Source organism: Calypte anna, chromosome 1 (assembly GCF_003957555.1).
Source record: "Calypte anna isolate BGI_N300 chromosome 1, bCalAnn1_v1.p, whole genome shotgun sequence".
Lineage (NCBI taxonomy): Eukaryota > Metazoa > Chordata > Aves > Apodiformes > Trochilidae > Calypte > Calypte anna.
In genome coordinates, this window is record NC_044244.1 from 36,210,124 (window position 1) to 36,234,717 (window position 24,594).

Genomic DNA, 24,594 nt, shown 5'->3' on the forward strand with positions numbered 1-24,594 from the left:
AAGTTTTGATAAAATTATGTGACTAAGTTGTCCCACATGGAAGTGGACCCTGCTTAAATTAAACCCTCTCAGCTGCATACACCATACCAAACCCCAAATACATTCCTGCCTCAAATACAAAGATGTTAAGAGGACTTGCTCTGTCAATCAAAAATGAGGAAAAGTGTGGCAAATATTGAAAATGCCATTTAAAAAGGCAGTAGAGGAAGAAAGGACATGAATTTCTTCTCTGAACCATGAAACTCCTCTCCACTTATTCCAAAACTCGCTGCTGACAGGATTAAGCCTTTTAGTAGATTCTCCGTCCCTGGAGATATTTAAGAAGAGACTGGATGTGGCACTCAGTGCCATGGTCTGGTAACCACAGCAGTAGTGGATCAAGGGTTGGACTTGATGATCTCAGAGGTCCCTTCCAACCCAGCCGATTCTATGATTCTATGAATACTGCCTTCTCCACTGTCAGCACAGACAGCCCCTCACTGGCCCTCTGAAGCTTCCCAGTTTCATAAAGCCATATGTATCCCATTCAAAATAACACTTTACTATATGTAAGGCTACTCTATGTTCTACTGCTGTGCATCGCAGCTTTCATTTCTCTCAGGAGCCCCAAGATCAAAAGAGACAGTTGACATACAAAGCAATACTCACCCCAGAGAGCCATAAAGATGGAGAAGAAGACTGTGGCAGGGTTGTCAAACAAGTGGCTAGCTCGAGCAGTAGTACAGGCAGAGCTGAGGTTCCAGTAATCACAGAACTTGTCACACAGGGGGCACATGGTGAAGGCGTTGCGTTGGTCGCACATTTCTTTACTGTGAATGACAAGGACACAAGTTCTGCAGGGATATCAAGCAGCACCTCACAGCTCTTACAATCTATTTGCAAACATAGGTGGCTTGTGCTTGCAGAGAACAGAAGCTGTGTCTATTCAAGGCACGTTGCCCTGCACCAGAGTGTTAAATTCCTGTAGGCACCTTGACAGCAGAAAAACCCTGCGTCACGGCAGCCAATCTGAGCACAACGCTGCAGCAGTGAATTAGCAGAGACTGCACCACTGAGTACTGAGGTTTACCACACTAAAGTAAAAAAAATTAAACAGCCAAAGTGGAATGGACCACCTCTATAATCAGTTATATGATTTGATACAGATTTAAATTAATGCAAAAGAATTTTGAAGAGGCCATAAAGGAAATTCTGTGGGATATAATTTGACTTACCCCTGAAAACCACACATTTTTATGTGGTAGTACAAAAAAATCCATGTCAAGTACAATAGTATTTTTTGCATCAGGACTGGTTATCTAAGTATACATAAAAGCCAGAGCTAGAACCAAGTCATGTTGGCTTTTCTGTGTCACAAAGAGAATAAATCTGTACCACCTTTTTCCGTATATCCTAGGTTTTGGTATAAATTCACATATGTGCACTGAATTTAAGACTCGCACTAGCCAAGAGTCTTGTTCTAAGCAAGGATGTTCTATTTCACAACATTCACCTCTACTCTGCATTTTATTTCATGAGGCATTTATAAAAGCAATGTCTATTTTCCCATTATAGGGCTTCAACATCAATTTTCATCTGTAGCACCATCTGCTATAAGGATTTTGGCTAAGTTCTTCAAGTGTGAGCACTTATTTTAGGAGCCCATACTGATGTGCTTTAAGGGAGTTAAGAAATGGTGTTCACCAGGGTTTCAGGAAATGTTACTTTTATATTACAGGATTTTCAAGAGTGCCCACTGAATATATGGTATTCTTGGTCTCTATAGAACAATGCCTTCTCTATTATAGAGTGCTAACTTAATGCTAAAAAAAAGCTTGGTCCTGCCCCCAGCAGTAAATCTTACAAAAACTAGAAAGCTTTCACTTCTGCCTTATTTATTCAGATGTTAAGTTGTATTTCTTTTCCCTTAGCTTAGAGCACTTGTTCATCTCTCCTCTGGAAAATGTTAAACAAGAGTTTTTCTTGCAGATTTTAAAACCTTTACCTTAAAATAGTTATTTTAATTCTTAGTCTTAGTGCTATTTATTCATTGAGTTGCTAAAAGTCTTAAAAAAAGTCATTATCACTATCTCTTTAACAAGCCAAACACTACTTGACACTATTGAGTATGCTTTCATTTTTTTGCATTATGAATGTATGTGAAAGGCCTTTACATCTGCAGTGTTTTACTCAGGTGAACTGAGGAGTGCAAAGCTGAAGTGTCCTTGACAGAATCGTGAGCTAAGGAAAGACTTGCAACACTGCTCCATTGATAGCTAGCATATTGCAGTTATATTGCCTGCTATTAAATAGTATTTTTTATCTGACTTCAAATGAAAAAAAAAAAAAAAGAACAATTCAAACTGTTGTATCAATATGTTTAACATCATATCATATGGAAGGCATACAGCTGTTTCCAGCTATCATATTGCCAAATTCTCTCTCCTGTTTCAAAAGGCAGTAGAGGGTGCTGCAGATACATATTAGCTATAAATCTCACTTATGTTTAAATGTTAGCACAAGCTTTCCCAGAAGACGAGTCCAGCTCTTCAGGGTTCATTCAGATCAAGCTAAGAAAACAAACTCTAGCTCAGATATATTCTTATTCATCATTTACCTATCAGTGGTGCTGCCCTATGCAGTGACCCACATTAGGTGCTGATAATTCATTTGAGACAGCACAGAAACTGGCACACCGAATGTGAGCAGCAGTACAACTCACCCAGTATCCTTTCTCTACCAGGAGTTAGACACAGATCACACAGAGGAAGTGTCTGTCCTTTATTCACTGAGAAGCAAACATTAACATTGCTCTGACAGTTTGGCAGTTTTGTTTAGTGTAATATCCTCAGGACACCCTGAACAAAACTCAATATATTTTTGTAAATGGCAAGAAGAAAAAATACTTCAGACGCAAAATGTGCTAAATCTGCTATTTATTATTCAACTAACTTGTGCACAAAGCCTGATTTTACTACATAATCCATAATCCAAGTAGAATGGACAGTGTATTTGCATTAACTTGGATGAGTTCTGCACAATATCTTTGTGGGTGAGAGTGAAGACCTGTGTATTGATAAAAAACAAATGGATGACATAAAAAAAGAAGTTACAATAATGCAGTAGGCTCATTGAACATTTCTGTTTCAGGAGGTGCAATACAATGCAGCAAAACAAATGTGTGCCATTCAACTATCTCCTCAATGCATGTGTATTTCTATTGCTCACAGGGCACATCACTGCATTTTCCAACATGCTAAAAGCAATTATTCTCACGTTTGGGGAGGATTACAAACAAAAAACACAGTCATAATTTTCAAGTAACTAATTATTGGTCACAGAGAAGCTTACCTAGGAATGTCACTCTCAATGGTTATACATCCATAAAGAAATACAATAATCCCAACTACTGAAGATGGAATGAGGAATTCTGTATATAAGCCCAGCCATGCAAAATAAAGTCCTATCTTTTCTCCAAAATACTTTCTGAAAAAGAAGAGAGAAAAAAAGAAAAACCATCATGAGTCAAGTGTATAATTTTCAAATGTGCTTTACAGCTTCTTAATGATCTCTGAAAGTTAAAATATTAATTGTCAAAGACACAGGTGAAAAGCATGGATTTCTTGAAGTTAGTATCAGCAAATGAAGAGAGTGGTAGGGACAGTTTCGTCTTGTTCATTCTGAGAAGTTTAAGACAGTCCTGGGTCATTATAATACATACTTAATATCTGCTCGGGGAAGACTGCAGCTTTTGCATCTCTTAAATGAAGTCAGTGAAATAGCCTTTATTTCCATCAAGAGTAGCATAATTTCAACAAAATATTTAGCAGAAAATACTGCAAAGGATTCAGCTCTTCAGAAGAGTGTCTAGATATGTCATCATTCTTTGCCTCTGTAGTTCTTCTTGATTCAACTGGTGAAAGTCTTGGAAAAGACATCTATGGGAACACACTGAGAGCATTCTCTAATGTCTCAGAAGACCAGTAATCTTGAATTGCTGGTAAAGATGGAAGGTTTACTTGCACACTTAGCACTGGCTTTTCAGAAAGAATAAATATTTTTGACAAATTAACAGTCTCTGGACAGCTGTTTTGAAAAAACAGTTTCTGCTCTGAGAAACAGTTCACTGTGGATGTTGATAAATATGCGTTAGTACTCAGCCCAACATCTTCATGAATCACAGTGCAAGAAGTAAACTAAACATACAGGAAAGTCACTGATCTTTCCAAAGTACTGCTAAGGGTGAGTACAAATACTGCAAAACACCAAGAGCTTCGGAGAGTTCAAGAACTCACTATCACTAAAATGAGACTAAATTTAGATAAAAAGCAATGTGGCTGGAAACATTAAACAAACCAGAGAATAAGATGAAGGAATGGTGGGAAGAAAGCAGCTATAGAGAGCACTCAAGTCATGGCATTGCATTTGAATCAGTGAGACGTGCATTCACACTGTGCTGGCAGAAAGAACAAAAAGAATTTTGAGATAACTTGTCTAATAAAAGAAAGACAAGATTTGCTCCTCATAAAGGCTGAGCACAGTCCCTCTTTGAGATTGTTCCTGAACTCTCTAACACTAAGAAAATTTCACCCAAGCGTAGCAGTCTAGATTTAAACTATTCCTAATTTAGATGCTTAAATAACATTTTTGGAGGCCCAGGATTTCTTTTAACTGATATAATTCTCTTCTAACAGAATTTCGTTACAAACTTCCATATCTGTAGAGTTCAGTTCAAGTCCCCTCAGCATCATAAGCAAATCTTAAATTTTCTACTCCAAAAAGCTAGGTCTCAGGGCCAGGCTGCCCTGTGCAGGAGTGCATCCAAGGCAGAGAGCCACAGGACAATGAGACAAGTTTCCAGCTCAGATGAAAGGATTAAGGGCAGCAACAGTGGGATATTTTTTTTGTTGTTTGTTTTATTATTACAGTTCCTACTGTCATTCTCATACCACCACAGCTGCAGCTAACTTGACATTCCTGTGCTCTCACATAGGAAAGCAGGCAGCACAAACATTCATTTCACTGATGCTTTAGGTGATTGCTGTATTTGCTTATCTCTAACCCATCTCATTTGTCCTTTATGACGGACACATGAAATCATAAAGAGAGAACAAAACAAAAGTACTTGAAGGTGATGCACAGACAACATGGTCTTCATTAGAAAGGAATACCCTAACCTGGGGAACAGGCTCAAAAGTGTGGAAAATTTCAGGTTTCCTCCGGCAAAGGAATATAGCTCCTACACCTGATATTTTTAAGGCTGTCTTAAGCAATAGACCGTGTGAAGTATAAAACAACACAACCAGAATCATGGCAAAGAAACTTAATGGCAATAGCTGTGTAATTCTCTTTTGCTTGAGAAAGACAACTTGCACAAGTCACGATGGGAATATTAGTTGCAGGAAGCAGTCTTTAAACAACATATATCAGTTTAGTAACTTTAAATTCACACTGCAGCATAGCATTTAAGAATGTTCAGACAACAGATTATCACATTTGCATAGAATATAAGAAAATATGGTATTATATGATGCAGTATAGTTTATAAAATAATGAGTGTTGATGTTTCAAATAGAATCTGAATACTGTGGAACTACCCTGTAACCTAGTACACATCAGGTAATTTTGGACGTAACTTTTAGGAGGTAGTTTTACTTTCTTTTCACATTTGTTGTTTATTAATATAAAGTGAGGGAGGAAATCTGCAATTAAAATCCAGAAATAATCAGATGGCCTAGAACTTTGCTTCAAGCCTCCTGTATGAGTCAATATCCTGCATTAATGGCCTAGCAGCTGTTCAGTGCACAGGGAGACTCAGTTTGGTCTGAAGCTTCCTCCTGTTTGGGAAGGGGACACGTCATGCACTTGAAAATAAGGGAGACATCACTGAACACATTCTAACAACACAGATCAGGAAGAACAAAAGGGGGTTTGTTCTGATCATCTGGGTTCTTACTCCTTTTCCTTAATTGTGGAGTCTGTTTTTTTATGAAGAGCAAATTCTAAATTCTTTTGAGTAAGAATTGTGTCTTTAAGGAAAGAATTCACCAAATTATCCATAACTTCCAGAAGCTGAGCAAAAGTTGCACTCCAAGTAAATTATAGAAACAGCATTAAAAAAAAACTACAACAATTATGACCACAACCTATAGAAAGTGTGGCAAAGTTAGAATACAAAGTATGGAGAAGGATGCAGCGAAAATGTTTACTCAGTTCCCTCTTCTTTGCCCATCTAACACTTGAACCAGACATCTGCAACCCACTTTTGTCTGTCTGGTTGCCAAACCAACATCAAAAAGAGTAACTGATAATTAAACAATATGCTTGCACGTTGGTCACAGTGCTTCCATGCCAAGTTGTGCAATTTATAAATAGACTGGGATTTCGGGAAGGGGGGAGAAAGAGAGAAGTGAAAAAAAAACATAGTTTTTTACTCTATGTGGGATACCTGGAATGTGAACGGAGCATGTGCTGCATGACACATGCTGGAAAGAACTCTGGAGTCATTCAGGAACAAAGTTACAAAAGTGAGGAAAAGACAATGTGGTCACTGAGTCACCTAACTAGGAAATTTGCTCAACACTCCTCAGTCTTTTCATTTTCATATGCCATTATAGGCCAGCTGTTATTTTGTTCTGTATAGTTGTGGAATAGTTCCTATACAAAATTAAACTGGTTTACATATACTTTTTGGGTATGCCTTCCCCCTTGCAAAAAGTCAAACAAGTCACTTATGCCTTCAAAATAAACTTTCTCACAAATTGTGGACAAAACATTGGTGTTTCTACTGCTGCTAGAAAGGACAAGCAGTCCTCTCAGAGTGTAGTTTCATTCCAGAACACCTCTCTACCAGAACAAGTTAAAAAAACTTACTTTCCCACCCCAGCTTCCTGACAGGGTGCACATTCCCTTTTGACTCACTCACAGCAAGCCAGTTTACAGCACAGGCCTATGAAGAGCTGTGACAGACCAGGGGAGAAAATGGTAAACTGTGGCAGAGGGTCAGGAACACAAGTAATTCCTTCAGGGGGCTTTGTCAATGAAAGAAAACCTACCACTAAACTGTAGGCAAAACAATTATTACCTTTACAAACAGAACTATGTAGAACATAGCGCATGTTAAGTTCAGAGCACAGGAGTTTTTTTCTTTGTTTCTGAGGTAATAGTTCCCACTAAATAGAAATTTTCATCTCAAAACTGTAGACTTCTTTCAGAAAAACTGGTGAAGTATAAAGAAAAGTCCTGTCACTCTAACAGAATAAGGAATAGGACATAACTTTTCTGTATACCTCACCATTTCACTCCAGGTACAGTTGCCTAGTCCATACTTCCCTGGATTTCTCATTTTTTCTCCACTTGAAAATTTTCTCAGGGCAAGATTCAAGCATTTATTACAACCATCTGGGACACCTGGGTGGAATTACTGCTCAGCAGCAGCCCTGAGGCTGCTGTGCATCCAGAGATCTTAGAGATTTCTACCATGTTTGTGCCTGACAGCATATACGCACATATTCTGTCCAGACAGTCCCAAGAAGAAATATGTCAGTGCTAAATCCAGATATACAGAGAATGCACCAAATGGAGCAATATGGAAGCCAAGAAAGGCTCCTGGCAGAAGACAACCCTACTGGAACCACTTGCCAAGAGACTGAAAAACTTCTTATATTAAAATTTTAAGAGATGAAAAAAAAACCAGCTACAGAATCTCAGCTAAATTATAGTGTTGCTGAGTCTGAGGCAGGAAAGAAAAAGTCCATTAAAAAGGCCAACTAGTTCTGCATACAGAAAACAAGGAAGGGCCCTCTATCCAAGGTAAGAATAAGTGGCTTTCCCTAAGCTGGAGATGAAAATCAAAACTGTTCAACAGAGACATTTTTTGTGAAATTACTTGACAAGCCTGTGCAAGAACCCTAAATCAAATCCTAAATGCTGAAAACTAGTTCTGACATTCATGTTTCTGTCCACACCTGCAAACATCCCTCATTCACTTTGGAAAACTTGGTACCAGATCAGCAAGACTTGGAAACAAGTTCAGAGTCACAGCCTGGCTTTTGATTTCTATAAAGACCTCATATCCTGTGTATTTTCTCTAGCAAGAAATGCACTGAGTTATTTCATTGTTTCTGACTAGGAGTATTCATCAAAGAGTGAAAGAGAAACTACAAGGCTGATTCTTTTTGCCTGAAAGTAGAACATAGAACAATGCCACAAGAGTCATTTAATTTTCAGTGAAAGTTCCTGTTGGAAAACATTAGTTTAAGAATATTTTCTGTGTCCTCCAATGATACCTAAAGTCTGGAATCAAGGCTGCCTAAATTACAAATTATACCAACCACAGATATATATTTTTCTTCCAAGGCACTGTGAAATATTACTTGTGACCCATTGTAGGATAAACACTGTCAAATTCTTGCAACACCTTAGGGAACAGAAACATGGAAATTCACTTAGATGCAGAGCTATATTTTCACTTAGTCTTTTAGCTCTTAAGAATTAAGTACTCTTCACCACAGTAACAGGGTCTTGTTTAAGGAGAAGATGATATGTGTGGAGGAAGGGAATATTCAAGTCCTCAAATTCTTATGCATTCAAAACCCTGGGAAACATATTTAAAGCAAACCCCAATGAACTTGTCTGTTAACTGCAATTTAAAATAGAAAAGATCAGACTTTACTCTGTAAGGAAATAAAACCAGAACAAGTCACACACTGAGCTTCACAAACCTTATTGCTTCACTTCCAAGAAACTGTCAAAATACAACTGAAAGGGAGTAATTTGTGGTGATGGATTATAAAGTGAAAAAAGCCTCTGTTTACTGACTGTATTGCAAAGAACAATAGAAGTGTAATAAGTGGATATGTAATGTGACTGAAACAGAAATTAAGGCTGACTATTTACCAATTGTATAAGCAAGCAACACTGTGCTGGTTAGTCAGGAACACTCTAACTGCATTCTCCCGTCTGCTTTGGGAAAGTGCAAAGCTTCAGTGCTCCTACAGATCATTTTTTTTTAATTTGTGAATAGCCTTTGTAAAGTGTCCAGATCCCTGAGGTTAAAGAGATCTGTTACTGGGGAGGCAGACACAAAGAGAGTGCAATTTGACAAAATATAAAAATAATAATGTACTCATACATAGCACTGCAGTAATAGCAGTCCTTAACCTCATGTAATATTGGAAGTATTAAATGCCTGATTGCATTATTTTCTTGATGTCTGCATTTGCCTATGATGTTCTTTACTTACTAAAGTTCTATGTGCCTCTGAGACTGCAGTAGCCACAGCAGACTGTACTGGAGAGATTTATTCAGCGAGACTAGCAATGCAGAGTTGTTCAGTCAGCTCTTGGAAGTCATGCATAAGACAATCTACATACACTCAGTGTTTCTCTTTAGCTTTCTTTACTCTATTCTTTAACACACTTTAGTATTCAAAAGTGTCCAAATCTGGCAAATGAAAAATCGACAGCAGGTCGCCTGGATATTCGGGGCTGTATCAGTACAAATGTGAATCAATAGAGATTACCTATGAAGAAGGGAGTACAGTTTCACTTCATGGACACCTCAACACACTAAGTGATACTTTATTTAAGAAACAAACAATTAATTCAGTTATACAGATAAGAGATTTCCTCATAATGAACTCTACAAACTCCTACAAATAAGGAGCAACCTAGTTGATATGATACAGTGACTCACCTTTTCTTTTAGCCTGATAGGGACATTATCTAGGTTTTTTCTTATTATTTTTATAACAGGTATTATGACTTGCTTTACTGGCTTTTCTTTATTTACAAATGAGATGTTCATCCAAGTTTTTCCCTTGAAAAAAATGTGAGGTCACTGATATTTCCTCACTTCCTAATCTTTTCTCAAGATTTTTTGTATAATTTTCATCCTTTAAGTTAGCATAGTTTGAAATTCATATACCACCTTCTTTCCATAAATACCTTTGAGTTATAATAGCTGATATTTCATGAAGGCTTTATTACTTTTTAAATTCATATAGCTAAAACTATAGAGGTTTACAGAGCTAAAACAGAGTCTGAATTCATTTCATGTATTTGCTTGAGTAATTACTTGTAAGTACCTGCATTTTAAGTATTACTACTGTCAGCTAGACTCCATCTAGTGGCTAATTTACAATAAAATATAAGTATAATAAATTCTTTTTAGTCATATTATTATTGCACACCTCGAGATAGCAAGACTCGTCTCTTGGTGTTTTGAGACAGGAGGAGAGTTACAGAACTTTGTTCTTTTGCTAAAATTTAGATTGTCAGGCCTCAAGACTTCTGAGACTGTGACAAATGGAAAGGAAAACAAACACATTCAAATACATATTGCAAGCTAAACACATTAAATAATTTCTGATTTATTATCTTTTGGGCGTTCAGGAATCCCATCTCTAAGAGGTCAGGCGGGAAGTTTGTAGCAAGGAAGATGCAGCCTTAGTGGAAGAAGATCAGGTCAGGAAAACTGGACATAGACAAGTCCATGGGCCCTAACAGGATGTACACACAGGTGCTGAGATGGCATGGCAAGGCAACTCTCATTAATCTTTGATAGATGATGACAACTCAGAGAAGTACCCAAAGGATGAAAACAAATTTCACCCTCATCTTTAAGGTCAAAAAGGAATCCCAAGAGAACTACAGACAAATCCCAGGGAAGATGATGGAGCAGCTAATACTGGAAAACATTTCCAGACACATTGAAGATAAGAACACAATCAGGAACACTTATCATAGCTTCACCAAGAGGAAGTCATGCTTCACCAGCTCGGATAAACTTCTGTGATTAAATGACTGGACTGGTAGATAAGGGGAGAGCAGTGAGTATTGTCTGTCTGGACTCAGTAAGGAAACACTTTCACCCATAAGATCCTCACAGAATGGTTGTTCATGTACAGACTGAATGATCTGACAGTGAGGTTCACCAGAAAACTGGGTGAATGGCTGGGCCCAAAATGTGGTGGTCAAGTGGCACACAGTGTGTATGGGGGCCAGTGACTAGTAGTGTACAGCATGGGTCAATACTGGATCCATTCCTGTTTAACGTCTTCATCAATGATCTGGATGATGGGGCAGACTGTACCCTCAGCCAGTTTGCAGATGAGACAAAACTCAAAGTGGCTGATATGCCCTATGGTCATGCTGCTATCCAGAGGGATATTGACCATCTGCAGAAATGAGCTGACAGAAAAATCATGAAATTTAATCCTGTACCTGAGGAAGAACGACCCTATTCATCTTTATTTTCTAGGGCCCACCCAGTTGGAAAGTATCTTGGCAGAAAAGAACCTGGGAGTCCTGGTGCACAACAGGTTGAACATGAACCAGCAATGTGGTCTTGTTGCAAAGAAGGCAAATGGTCTCCTTAACCCATTTAGGCAAAGTATTTCCAGCAGGTCAAGGGAGGTGATCCTTTTCCTTTTCCCAGAACTGGTAAAGCCACAGTGGTGGTATTGGGTCCAGTTCTGGGCTCCTCAGTACAAGAGAGACAGGGGCATACAGGAGAGATTCCAGTAAAAGGCCACAAGGATGACTAAGGGACTGGAGCACCTCACATATGAGGAAAAGCCAGAGAGAGTTGAGACTGTTTTGCCTGGAGAGAAAAAGGTTCAAGGGGGATCTTGTTAATGTATGTAAATACATGAAGGGAGGGTGAAAAGATTATGGAGCAAAAATTGAAACACAAGAAGTTCCCTCCGAATATCAGAAAACATTTTTTTCTGTGAGGGTGACTGAGCACTAGAACAGGTTGTCCAGGGCAGTTGTGAAGTTTCCCTCCTTAGAAATATTTAAAAAAACATCTAGTAACACTCCTGGGAAACTATCTTTAGCTGTCCCTTTGTGATCAGGAGTTTGGACCTCCAGAGATCCACACAAACCTCAACTATTCTGTGATTCTGTGATTCTGTGACTCTGTGATTCTGTAATATGTGAGTACTTTCATTGCAACTACTCCACTGAGACAGTAAAACACAACAGCAGTAAGCATCACTAAGCAAGCTCAATATTGCATTATTTTTTTCATTTTTCTGCTCTCTGTACTGATGGTGGAAGTTGAAAGATTTATCACATTAGAAACCTTCTTTATGTGTATTTTTTGCCAGGGACAATTGTTACATGGTACCCAGTTCTAATCTCTTCCCTTGCCACCTCTGTTTTGTCCACTGTTGGAGACAGATTACTGGATCAGACAAAGCTGTTCTAATGTAACTTTTGCACAGAGATAGGACCCTCATGCAAAGCATCTTAATACTAAGATATGCCCTTAAACCAGGTGACAAGTGTTGCTCTTAACCCCTTGCCAGTGCAAAAGGAGTCAGAAAAGGACCTCCTCCCACTCCAGAATGCCAAAGCCAGAAATTTCTACTGAGATTAAGACATCAAGAGCATCTTTACAAAAAGACAAGCAGAACCATAGCCATCAAAAAGCAGCAACTTTTTCCTGCTCCCTGAAGTTTCCAGCCATACACACCTGTAGATGCCTAAGAATATTTGCATGCATGTAATAATGTGCAGGACTTTCTCTTTTGTTTCAAAGTGGCCTCCTACCTCTAGCTTTTGCTTCTCTAGTTTAAAACAAATTTTCATTTCCTATCAAAATACACTGATATCACCTCCAAAAATATCAGCTGGACTGGGGCAAATCATTTAACTCCAGTAAGAAATTAAAGTTTCTGGCTTTGAGGTTTAGGTATGATACATAACAGACTGAAACAGTTCTGCACACAGATAAAAATAAACTGTAGCTGCCTACAAAATAACCCAACCCAAGGGGGAGGCACTTCAGAGCTATGACTTTGCATAAAATGTAGATGTGCATATCCTTTGCTAGAGCCACCTTTTGAAAATCCTGATGAAGAAGTGAGGAATCTGGATGGTAAAGAGGATCTCAGTGCTCAGACAGTGACCTGAAGCCTGGGAATTATATTTATTGGAAAGCAGGGATCTGGTTTTCCTCAGCATTGCAATGCAAGCCTACTGGTTTAGAATGCCATCTCTCATACAAGCACCAATAAATAAGACCAAGCTCTTGCCAAGACAGAGACAGAAAAACTTTATACAGTACTGGTATAGTCTATGAAATTCAGAGCTGTATGTAGATCATCTCTGTCCAGTCACAGGCCTGCACCTAAGGCAACAATATGCAGATGTGGAAAAGTCAAACTTCAGAATATCATAGGTCTGTCATTTCTTTAAAAGCCAGCAGGAATATGTCTGGCTTTAGGAAGACAGCATTCAAATGAAGTAGCAGTGGGGAAATGACAACTGTTCAGTCAAGAGGAGGTTCAACATAGGCACACTGCAGTGAAGGGCCAAAATCCATTACAGATGAAGTTGAAACAGTTTTTCATACCAAAGAAAACTATAGTTAAAAATAAGAAGGAAGAATTAGGTATATTAGGTAGACAGTTTGAGTAACAGAAACTTCCAAATTTTGATTTACGTGCTATACAGTATAAATAATATTTTGATTAACACATTTTTCTACCTGCTCCTGCAGAAAGAGCTATTGCATACACAGCCTTAAAGTTTACAATGAAATGTCTTCCCAGTCTTCCCATGTCTTCCCAGTTTTAGTCTTCCCATCAGCATATACATCTACAGGCACTTAAAGCTTTGAAAGTAATCATACTACAGATAATGCTAATACTAAGAAGGTAGCTGAAGTCAATAAGAAATAGAAATGAAAAATTGAAAACTGAGATGGTTTAGAAGTAGTGGATGAGCTGAGACCTCTTAGAAGCACTAATATTAAAATCAGCTCCACCACAATTATAGGTTAAAAGATAACAAAGGGGTACCTCTCTATAATGATGGTCCCCCATGTGAAATTTCCATTCACACATAGGTTCTCATCTACTACTTCTTCAAGATGTCCATTAAAAAGATAACTTGCCAGTTTTCCAGGAGTAAAGTAAGCTTTTGTCTCAGAAGGATAACCACCTCTTTGAGGCATCAGTGACCTTAGCATGCTCACTTTGTCATTTAGAGTTCCTAATTAATAAAGATCACATTCAGAAATACAATTAATAACAAAATCTATTGCAATTCTTATATTTCCTGTATGTTTTCTTTACCTGATGTAACTCATTAGAGCTGCACTGCTAAAAGACAAGAGACAAGGGCTGTAAGTTGCACCAAGGAAAATTTTTTCTCAACAGCTGGAGAAAATTCTTCCCCTGGAGTGTGGAGCAGCACTGGAAAGGGTGCCCAGAGAACCTCTGCAGTCTTCATCCCTGGAGATTTCAAAATTTGTGAGCAACTTCATATGGCTTCCAAGCCAGGACTGCTTTGAGCGTGGACCTCCAAAGTTCTCTATTCCTAACCTAATAATTCCAGAATTCTTTTATAAATATTATAGTATATTGACCAAAGAACCATAAAGCCTGCTGTTTTTATGGAGGTTCATAAAATTCCTAAGGAGTGTTATCCCTATCTCTAGAACAACAGTAGTATTATCCCATAGGCAACTAGCAAATGCATTAATTTTAAAATTTGCTAAATATTGGGTTTGAACTCATCTTCATTTGAGGAAAGAGCATCATGAAAAAAGAAAAAAAAAATCAGTGTACCACAGATATGTTTTCATAACAACTTCTAAAATACATTACAAGGATTGTGAGGAACTGCTATTGATAAATGCATTCCTACAAGAGAGCTCCAATAGAGAACTCACCTCTAGTAGAAATCAATACTTAAACTAGAATGAAAAAAAATGTATTATAAGAAACAAATTTCTAGAGCCCTGAACTTCCTAGAACTGCAGCTTTCATTCCCTACTTGTTAATATCTCACTCATGCCTTCCAAGTCTAAGGGTGACTGAAAAAGGAGGTAAACAGTTTTTAGTATTTCTAGCCTAAGATATCTGCTAGCAAATAATTTGTAATTTCCCTTTCAAAAAAAAGTTTATTGTCCTCTTCATCTGAGCTCAAAATAGACATATGAAAGGCAAAAACAGAATTCATACAGATATATTTAGACATTCATCTGCTTTTGCAAAAAAAGTTCTGTTTTAGCCACGCTTTGCTTTAAACAATGTATTTAATACCTGGATGTGCAAAGAGAGACTGGGGGCTATAAGCATTTTACAAATCATCCCTCAATTCACACTGTACTATCTGCATCATCTGCACTTTATACTCCCCTAAAGTTTTTAAACGAAATGGTTTAGCTGTAGGATTGAAATATGTGACACCCACTGTGTTCTCATTGCTGAAACCTCCCTCACTCACAAGCGCGTTTCCTAATTTTATTTTATAAAAATAATAACATTAGGTTTTCCTTAAAGGCCAATATGGTGCATAAAGACAAAGCAGAGGATTTTTAGAGGTAAAGACACAAGTGTGAATAGACCTGTCAGTGAATACTGTAATGGTCCTTATTTTGGTTTTACATTGTTAAGAATTTGAAAGTACTCTAAGGGTGATTGTGCAGGTCACAGTCCCTCAGGATATAAGACCTCAGAAAGGACCTCAGAAAATCCCTGGTCTGTGCCAAAAGTAAGCATAGCAAGTATGTGGTTTCTTACTTTGATGTACAATCAGTTGGAAACTGGCAGCACCTGTATGGTCAAAAGCAAGGCACTGAGGCACCAGAAATGTTTTATAATAATTCTACAGTGACTGTCTAGTCTTCCAGCATAGGCACTTCAGTTAAAGAAAGATTTTCAGTTTGCTTTCTTACTGTGTAAATGTGAAACAGGACTAGTTAAAAGATTTGCACTGTTGAAAGTAGTATTAATATTAAAGTAAAAGTCTGCTTAGTTGGGAGATGTGAATAGTATTTAAGCAACACACTTCAACTGTGTTAATGTATTTGAAAACTTCCATCCAAACAGGCTTTGAATATAATGTAAAATAAAAGCTGCTGCTTTGGTTCATTGAAGCCTGAATATAAACTTGTTAAGCTTCCCAGTGCTCCTATAATCAGAAAAAAGATGGGTAAAACCTAATTAATCTAAGAAAAAAACCAGTAAATTATCGAAATTCACAGTGTGGCTGATATTTGCCAAGGCAATAAGCATCCACACTGAGACTAAGCTCAAATCTCCCACACAGTACAGAGGTGCAAAAACCTAGTTCAGTTGCAAATGAAAAAGGGTGGTAATTCTTCAGGTATATACACTCTAAGACTCTAACATTACCCAGAAAATAAAAACCACATTTATTTAAGTGGTAACAGTCAAACTTGCAGTCAAGCAAAGCATGGAAGATAAAAGCAAGAAAAATAATCTCTGAGAACAGAGAATCAGTTGCATATGTCTGGTCCTTTTTTTTTCTTTCTCACAGAAGTTTAAACCACGGAATTTTTATGAAATCATATCAGTATAGTGAAACATTATAATGTAGGCAGTAAAATACAAATTAAGATGGAGTGTAAGCAGATGTACCTCTATTTTTAATTCAGCTGAGCTGTCAAGTCTGGCAAAACTCAGTAATTCCTCTAGCCAGTCACAGTTTAACCAAACACATGTAATATTTACGAACAACATACTATGTGTTGTAAACTTCTTCTGATTTACCTATTACATACAGTAGCCTGGCATGTTATAAGTGGTATTCAGAAATATATAAATCCCACATAAAAACATATAAGGCAAAAAAAGGAAATTTCAATGTCTTGCAGAACCTCAGTAAGATTTGATGGTCTCAATACTATTTGTCACTTTGAAACATCTCACTCCCAAGACAAAGCAGTTCTGCTTATGTTAGAATTTAGAGGATAAGTCTTTGAGAAGCTATGTGCAGTATTTCACCTTTAATACAATAAATTCATTTTACAAAGATTATTGATTATCCATATTATTAATACCACCTTTTGCAGGCAATAACATAGAGGCAGAACTTATAATAAAATCTAGTCACAGTTTGATTATTTGAAAGATAAAAACTAATAATAGTATCTTTGCTATATATACAGATTATCCAGAAATAAATCTATATGTTTTTTTCCTTTCGTGTTGTTTGCTTTTTATCACAGTTAATTTGTTCCAACACAGGTATCTTAGGTAACAGTATCTCAAGTCACCAGTTTTCACAAACATTTCGTTTTCTCAGTATTTATAGTATTTATAGTATACAACAAAATAGCTTTTGGTTTGGTTTTCTTGTGGGGACACTTTGGAAATTTCTGGAAAAGCATGGTTGGTTTTTTTTTTTTTCATCTTATTTTAAGCCCGACTTCTATGTTTGTAACGTCAGAATTCAAGTTACACAGAACACACTGGGAACACATATGGATATGTTCAGATCAATAAACCTTGTAAAACCCGGAGTAAAAAAGTCAAATGAATTTCAAAACTTCATATACTTTCACACTGATTCATTATGTGAACACCAGCTTCTGATTATTCAGCAGACTTTGTGACCATGCTCTCCAATAAAAATTCAACTTTTTTGAAAGAATGAGTGATTTTTTTAAAAAAAACTGAAGTATGAAATTCTTGTAGGAAAAAGAAATATACAGGGAAAATAAAAAAGTACACTATTGTTTGCCTGGTTTTTTTTGATATATCAAACTATTATCGGAGCTACAGAAAAGCCTTGAGATGGTTATTTTTAATGCTCTGATCAATCCAAGATTTCATTTGCTAAAGAGTAACTTAAACAAATTTAATTCATCTACATCAGCTAAGAACCAGAATCCTTAGAGGTTTCTTGCAAGTCTGTATTACCTTATGAGGTCAATAGGCTGAAACTTGTAAAATGCTCCATATCTTGCCCATTCTCGATACAGCAACTACGTAAAAAAAAAAAAAAAAAAACAAAAACAGAAACAAAAGCAGAAAATTAACTCAAAACAAGCACTCCCATCTGTTTTTATAAACAACTTCTAAGAGTTAAAAATATCTGTACCAAATAAAGCAGTTTCCCATACTTCAATATAAACTTCCAAGTACATTTTTCAGTTATGGAATATTCCAACCAAGGCAGCAATGTGAGAATGATGCTTGCATAGCTTTCCCCACATACCTACTGCCTCTTCATCTTATTTACTAGGTAGTGATGTTAAATATAAAGGCTCCAAAGGAAAAATAAAAGCAGCTGTAGTCTTGCAGAAATCTTTAGAAAGATCCTAGAAACAATCGTACTCAAAGACTGAAATTCTTCTACAATGTAATTTATTTATTGTCTGGAATCCCACCACAGATAAGTACTGGCCAGGGTTTCCAGATCCCAGGTGAAGTGAACTCATCAAACTGGTAAACCAGTATGTGAAAACATAACAGGAGACAACAAACATGGCAAAACCAGCTTGTCCTCCTGCTCAGCTCCCGAGGTATGCTGTTTCCATATAAAAGCCACTTCTCTCCCCATGCTGCATAGGGACACACAAGTTTGTGTGTTTATCGTTGGAAATGAAAATTCACCCAGAGTTTACAGATAGCACAAAGAAAGCTGCAGATCCTATAGGAACTTCTTCTGATGAGAGGAATCCAGTGGGAACAGAGAGAAAAGGAAATATTTCAGGACCTGTGATAAATTAACCAGAATACACTCTATTGCAATAGGCAAGGGACTCAAGACAGTTTTCCTTATCCCTTGTTCCATTGCTCTGACATATGTGGCACAACTTTGTTGAACTTCAAAAAAAAAATTTGATTCTCTCTTACAAGATGTTGTAAAGGAAGCTGACAGTTGTAGTGTGAAAGACATCATACTGTTCTGAAATAAAAGCCAGCTGCCAGATACAAATTACCATGCAATTAACAATTTGGTAAAATAGTCAATATGATAGAGCGACATTTTAGAACTGTGTCTGCATTTTCTGATTATCCAGAAAGGTCATTCAAAAATGAAACTAAACATAGTTATATGAAAATCAAAGGCAGCTTAGAGAAAACATCAGTGGATTCTAAGAGTTAGATGAGTGTTCTCAATATTGTATCTTCAGAGAAAAATAAAAGTCAAGGCAGCCTTGTGCAAAAGCATAAAGTTTTCTGTGGAACAAATTGTTTTACAGATTTATGCTATGAAAAGACTATAGACGGTCCAAGACAATGTGCTCATTGTAAACTATTTCTTGAAGCAAAGAATGCATCAAACAATAATAATCAAATAAGAAGAATATTACTATAAACAAACCTAAATTAACCACATTCTTGTTTATAGATTATAAATCTGTATAATTCAAAAAGACAGATGTCAAGCCTTTTATCCCTATTTGCAAAAAAAAAAAAAAATGCAGCGAAGGAGGTCTAGAAAAATTGTAGCATATGAGAGGTGCAATCAGCCCCTTTAAAATAAGGCACCACATTATTCCTATTAAAATTGGTTTTGCAACTGTGTTTTGAGAATGATCTTCTGTGTCGAATACCTGCTAGCTCCAAGAGATGACCTACTTCAGTTTCTCCCTTGCTGTGAGCATTAATAGACAGTGCCTCACCTGCCTCCTGGGAATTGTGCTTGATTGGAAGCAGTGTAACTGCTGAGTTAATATCTTGGAGACTTCTACCCCTCTGTCAACTTTGTCTGGGTTTGGGCAGATACAGTTTTAAAGTTTTAAAGTTGGCAGGGAGGAAAAGACAACCCAAGAAACACATGCACGTGAATACGCAAACAGGTATATACACAGGATATTCGGTAGAGAAGTTATATTAAATATTTGTTCACTTTTTAAAATCATTTAAGAGAAGAAAAAGGAATTCCAGAGATAGTCAATAATAGTAGTTTAAAACAGTAGGATATAGACATTTTCAAAATGTTTAATAAGTGGAACTCAGCAGTTTAGTTGCAGAATAGGTTGCAGATTGCTTCGTGCTGCAAAATAGACTCATTACATATGGTGCCTTTTTCCCAGTAAATAAGAGATTATTTTGCAATGGAGTTATTTAAGTATATGAGAGTTGGAGAGAATGTTAGCAACAAAGTACATGTAGTTTTTGCAGTTGTCGGTAGTGACAGCTGTTAAAAAATCCATTTTGACAGCTAACAGTGCACTGCATCATCTTAGGAAGTTAACAGCATGATTAAAATAAGTGTGAAGAAATTTCAGATACTGTAGCTGCAGAGTCATCTTGACTTATTTTGAGGTTTTCCAAGCACATTTTTCTACTGTTAATAATGACTCTCCTCCTGCAGTGAAAGAACTAAATAAATATCAAGTGAGCAATTAAGACCTGCAAACACGTGTCTAGCAAAATGTTATTATTCAGAATATGGCAACTGGCTTGTAATCATCCAGGAGAACGGGGCTTTGCTTTTGCATACTCATTAAAGATACAGTATAACATATTTTCTGTCCATATATCAGGGAGCAAACCCAGAGACAATTGGTAATTTGATAATGAGATTCAGTGAGTGCAGGGTAGGGTCTTGGTTTTTTAAATATTGCTCTTATTGATTACAGTCTTGCAAAAAAAGCTTTACATTTCTGGAAAGACCTAGTGAGACTAGGTTTGATTTTTTTTGGCTTGAAGAGAAGTTAAAGAGGGTTGCCCTGGCTCCCATACTGGTGTTTTGATATGAATACCTGGGGTTACCAGTTCAAAATCACCCCATTACCCCACAGCATTTTATTACACATTACTGTACTAAGAAATGTGTTCACTGAAATACACAAAAGAAAGCTAAAGCTATTAAATTATGAGAATGTAAAAGATATTTTGAACTAAGCTACAAAAAGGAATTTTAAGAGCAAAAAGAAAGTTTTTGTCTAAAACAGAAGTTAGTTTAGGAATAGGTGCTATGGCATGCTATGGCATACCACAAAATCACACTGGTGATTCTAATTTAAAAGCACTGACAGTGATTATGGCAGAAATATTTTCCATTCTCATGTGTTGTTTCAACATCACAACTTTACAAGACTAAGAGGAAGATTAAACTGGAAGCTGGAATGTGCTTCCTTTCATGATATTTATTAAATATAAAGGAATTCTAGGAAGAGTTTTGTAATATAATTTATTGTGTTTTATCAGATTCACTAAAAAGCAGTACTTTCTGTAAATTTATAACAATATTTTCCAATCTGCTTCTAATATTCCAGCAATGTTGCTGTAGTCTATGACAACAGTCTATTTGCCAGATAGGTAACTAAGCCCTGATGTAGTTCTCAATGTCAAACATATTGCTAGCAATGAAGGGTTACAAGTTGTCAGTGGGATAGAAGCTTAAAAAAGATCAAGTCAGTGTTTATACTCATGGCAAATTATTAGCATCCTGCTGTGCTATATCTGTCTTAGAAAGATTTTTTTTTTTTTTGAGCAGAAATTACACTATAACAGGGAATTTCCTTTACTCCAATCAACAGTGTTAGGAAAAGAGCAAGTTTCATTGTAGATTTCTAATTCTCAGATGATGTGGCAAAAGTATTGATTCACAATGCATCTTCTTCAAGGAAATCCTGGTACATCAACCTTAACCACTTGTTCTGCCTCATTGGCATAAGTACCCCAGCAGGGGCCAGTTGGTCATTCTTTGGGCTTATACAGCAGACAATTGAAATGGAAGATGCAGATAAGTTAAAACAGTCAAAATAAAAAAATAAAAAAGAATAAAAAAATTAAAAAAAAAAAAAAGAAAATCCTCCCCTTTCCTTTAAACCTGATCAGGGCTTTTCAGGAAATTAAACACTGAAACTATTAGATTCAGATAGAAAACAGATGATGTTATGCATAGGAATACTACAGCAGATTCAATGGCTGTGCAGCAGAGACATATGTGAATAATCAATGAAATATTTCTGAGAAGAACCTTTTATGTTTTTAATACTTAACACTTCATAACTGAGCCTAATAGGCAGAATAAAAAGAAGACAGCACAAAATACAAAAAGTAGGGTGAATATTTTTCCAGAAACTAGTCTTTTTAGGACCTCTTTCACTCTTTTCCGTAGGATCCAGCTTTCCTCCCTTGACTAATGTCCATTAACCTTTCTTCTCTAAAAAATTTTGCTAACCTTATAAATCAGTAAACTATGTGGTTGACTTTCAGAGTCCATTACTGTATCACTGCTATCACTTACTCAGAGAAAATTCTGCAAGTGCAGAGTAAACAATCTTTTCATGAAGAGAAAGTTCAAATTAACAGACATAAATACACAAGCTTCTTTTTAGTTTGTTTTCAACTTTGTCTCTTTTGCTTACCACGTTTCATGTACCGAATTAAATTGTATACGGCACATGAAGACATCTAGTGGCTGAATGTTAACACTATTGACAAAAAACCTAAAAGATCAAGTTTTCAAATTTTTATTAAGCTATCTAAGGGAAATCAAACATTTGTATGACCTATCATACAGTCAGTCTTCATTTCAAGTACTCAAATAAGTCAGCATTTGTGCCAATTATAGTTTTGAGAATTACACTGTGTTTTGTCAAATGGTATTTTCTTACCGTTGTATCCATCAAGAAATAGCAGATACCAACATGTAATACTACAGAGTTAAAAACATTTATGAAATTATTTAAAAGTCACCCAGAATATATGAAATTTAATTTCTAGCATAGTAAATATTTTAGTCACCCTGAAGTTCTCTTTCAATTCCTTCTTTCCCCCCCCTTTTCTCTCCCTGCAATTTTCCCTATTCATTTCCTGTCCTATGGTTCATGTGTCAAGGGAAAAAAAAGAGCAAACATTAGAGAACAATATGGAATGGATATTAATGGATTACAGTATTTAAATGTTTTTGCTTATTTCTAATAGTAAGCATATGTATTAAGAAGTCTGAATTAACATTGTCTTCCATTATGCATCCATTTCTCTTGTTCAGACAGTTGGTGGGTGTTATGTTTTCAAAAGTAATTTGATAGCTAAAACTTTTTATTTACAAAATAATTGGAAGCAGATCTTGAGAAACTGCATGTAATTTATCTGAATTCACAATAAAATGAAAAATACAACTATGTTTTATTCTAGAAACCATTGTTCTATAGTACCACCTGGTTATGGAAAGAAAATAATCGTATAATTTATTTAACAACTTTTGCTTCCTGGAAAGTTGAAAAATCTTGTCTCTACACGTGGAGGAAAATTGAAGTATTTCAAGATGTAAATAATAAATTAAATTCACTGAAATACTTTATAAGAGGACAATAAAAATATTGTGGAAAAAACCTATATGCAGTAATAGAGGAAAATAAGTATTGAAAAATACACACCCACTTGTAAAAACATTTACTTGATCGAATACTGGCTAATGCTTTATTCCAGCATTTAGGACACAAATTCCAATTTATAACATTAGATGTAATATGAAATAAATTCTGCTGTGCATTTTACCTTTCTTTCATTCATGTCACCATTTTGGCCTTCATATTCACCCTAGAGAAAGAAAATAGTTTAATAGCTGATGTAAAAACATAATATTCAGTAAAAGTTTAAGATTTCCCTACATTATTGATTTTACTTTTAGGTCACAACATGAAATGTACTTATGTAAGAGTTTTCATACTAGAATCACACGCTTACTTGGAATACATTTACACTGCCACACGATATAAACATATGCACTACTGAGTGACAACATCAGAGAGCTAGATTTTCAGTAGCATATACTTACATCATGAAGAGGGTATGCTGCCTCATAAACATTGTTTGCTATTAATGTCCCAATACCTAAAATAAAATAAAATTCAAATGGTCAGCTGCCAAGCACAGTTAAACAGAAAAGATTATTACAGGCTTCATTTTATAACATTACAAAAGCAACCAATATTGAAAATATTCAAAACCATATCAAGATGAGCATATACCAACCTAAAAGTTAGTATATATGTATGTTACAAAAAGGACTGAGCTGTATTACTGAAAGTATGCAAAAGCATGTCAAGATGAGTATATACCAACCAAGCAGTACCTGGGTATAGAAAACATGGGTCCACAGAAAGGCTTGTTTTCATTTAGTAACTTTTCTTGAGTGAACTACTGTGGTACAAAAACTGTCCTGACCACTTTCTCATCCTGACAGCAAAGAGGCATGTGACTGTGCTGAAGGCTGTGCTGCTATTCAGAGGGATCTAGACAGGCTGGAGGGTTGGGCAGGGAGAAATTTAATGAATTTCAACAAAAGGAAGTATAAAGTATTGCATATGGGAAACAACAACCCCAAGTACCAGTATAGATTGGGGACTGAGCTGTTGGAAAGCAGTGGAGATGCTGGTGGATGAAAGGATGAGCATGAGGCAGCAACGTGGCCTTTTGGCCAAGAAGGCCAATGGCATCCTGGGGTGCATTAGAAGGTGTGTGGATAGTAGGTCAAGAGAGGTTCTCCTCCCCCTCTACTCTGCCCTGGTGAGGCCAGATCTGGAATATTGTGTCCAGTTCTGGGGCCCTCAGTTCTAGAAGGACAGGGAACTGCTTGAGAGAGTCCAGTGCTGAGTGACCAAGATGATGAAGGGAATGGAACATCTCCCTTATGAGGAAAGGCTGAGGGAGCTGAGTCTCTTCAGCTGGGAGGAGAATGATGGGTGATCTCATTAATGTTTATAAATACGTAAAGGGTGAGTGTCAGGAGGATGGAGCCAGGATCTTTTCAGTTATGTACAATGACAGGACAAGGGGCAACAGGTACAAACTTGAGCATAGGAGGTTCCACATAAATATAAGGAAAAACTTTTTCACTGTGAGGGTGGCAGGGCACTGGAACAGGCTGCCCAAGGAGG

The 24,594-nt window shown here is 36.7% G+C and overlaps 1 protein-coding gene across 1 annotated transcript in view; it reads right to left on the bottom strand.

Moving 5' to 3' along the window:
* Nucleotides 1-24,594, bottom strand: part of ANO2 (anoctamin 2) — a 154,925-nt gene that overhangs the window by 83,971 nt on the left and 46,360 nt on the right. Inside the window, exons 8-12 of the mRNA XM_030459281.1 lie at nucleotides 23,493-23,548; nucleotides 23,213-23,254; nucleotides 17,666-17,730; nucleotides 3,331-3,465; nucleotides 649-809 (exon numbers count right to left, since the gene is read on the bottom strand). Of these exons, the coding sequence (XP_030315141.1) occupies nucleotides 649-809; nucleotides 3,331-3,465; nucleotides 17,666-17,730; nucleotides 23,213-23,254; nucleotides 23,493-23,548 (459 nt within the window). The remainder of the gene's footprint in view (nucleotides 1-648; nucleotides 810-3,330; nucleotides 3,466-17,665; nucleotides 17,731-23,212; nucleotides 23,255-23,492; nucleotides 23,549-24,594) is intronic.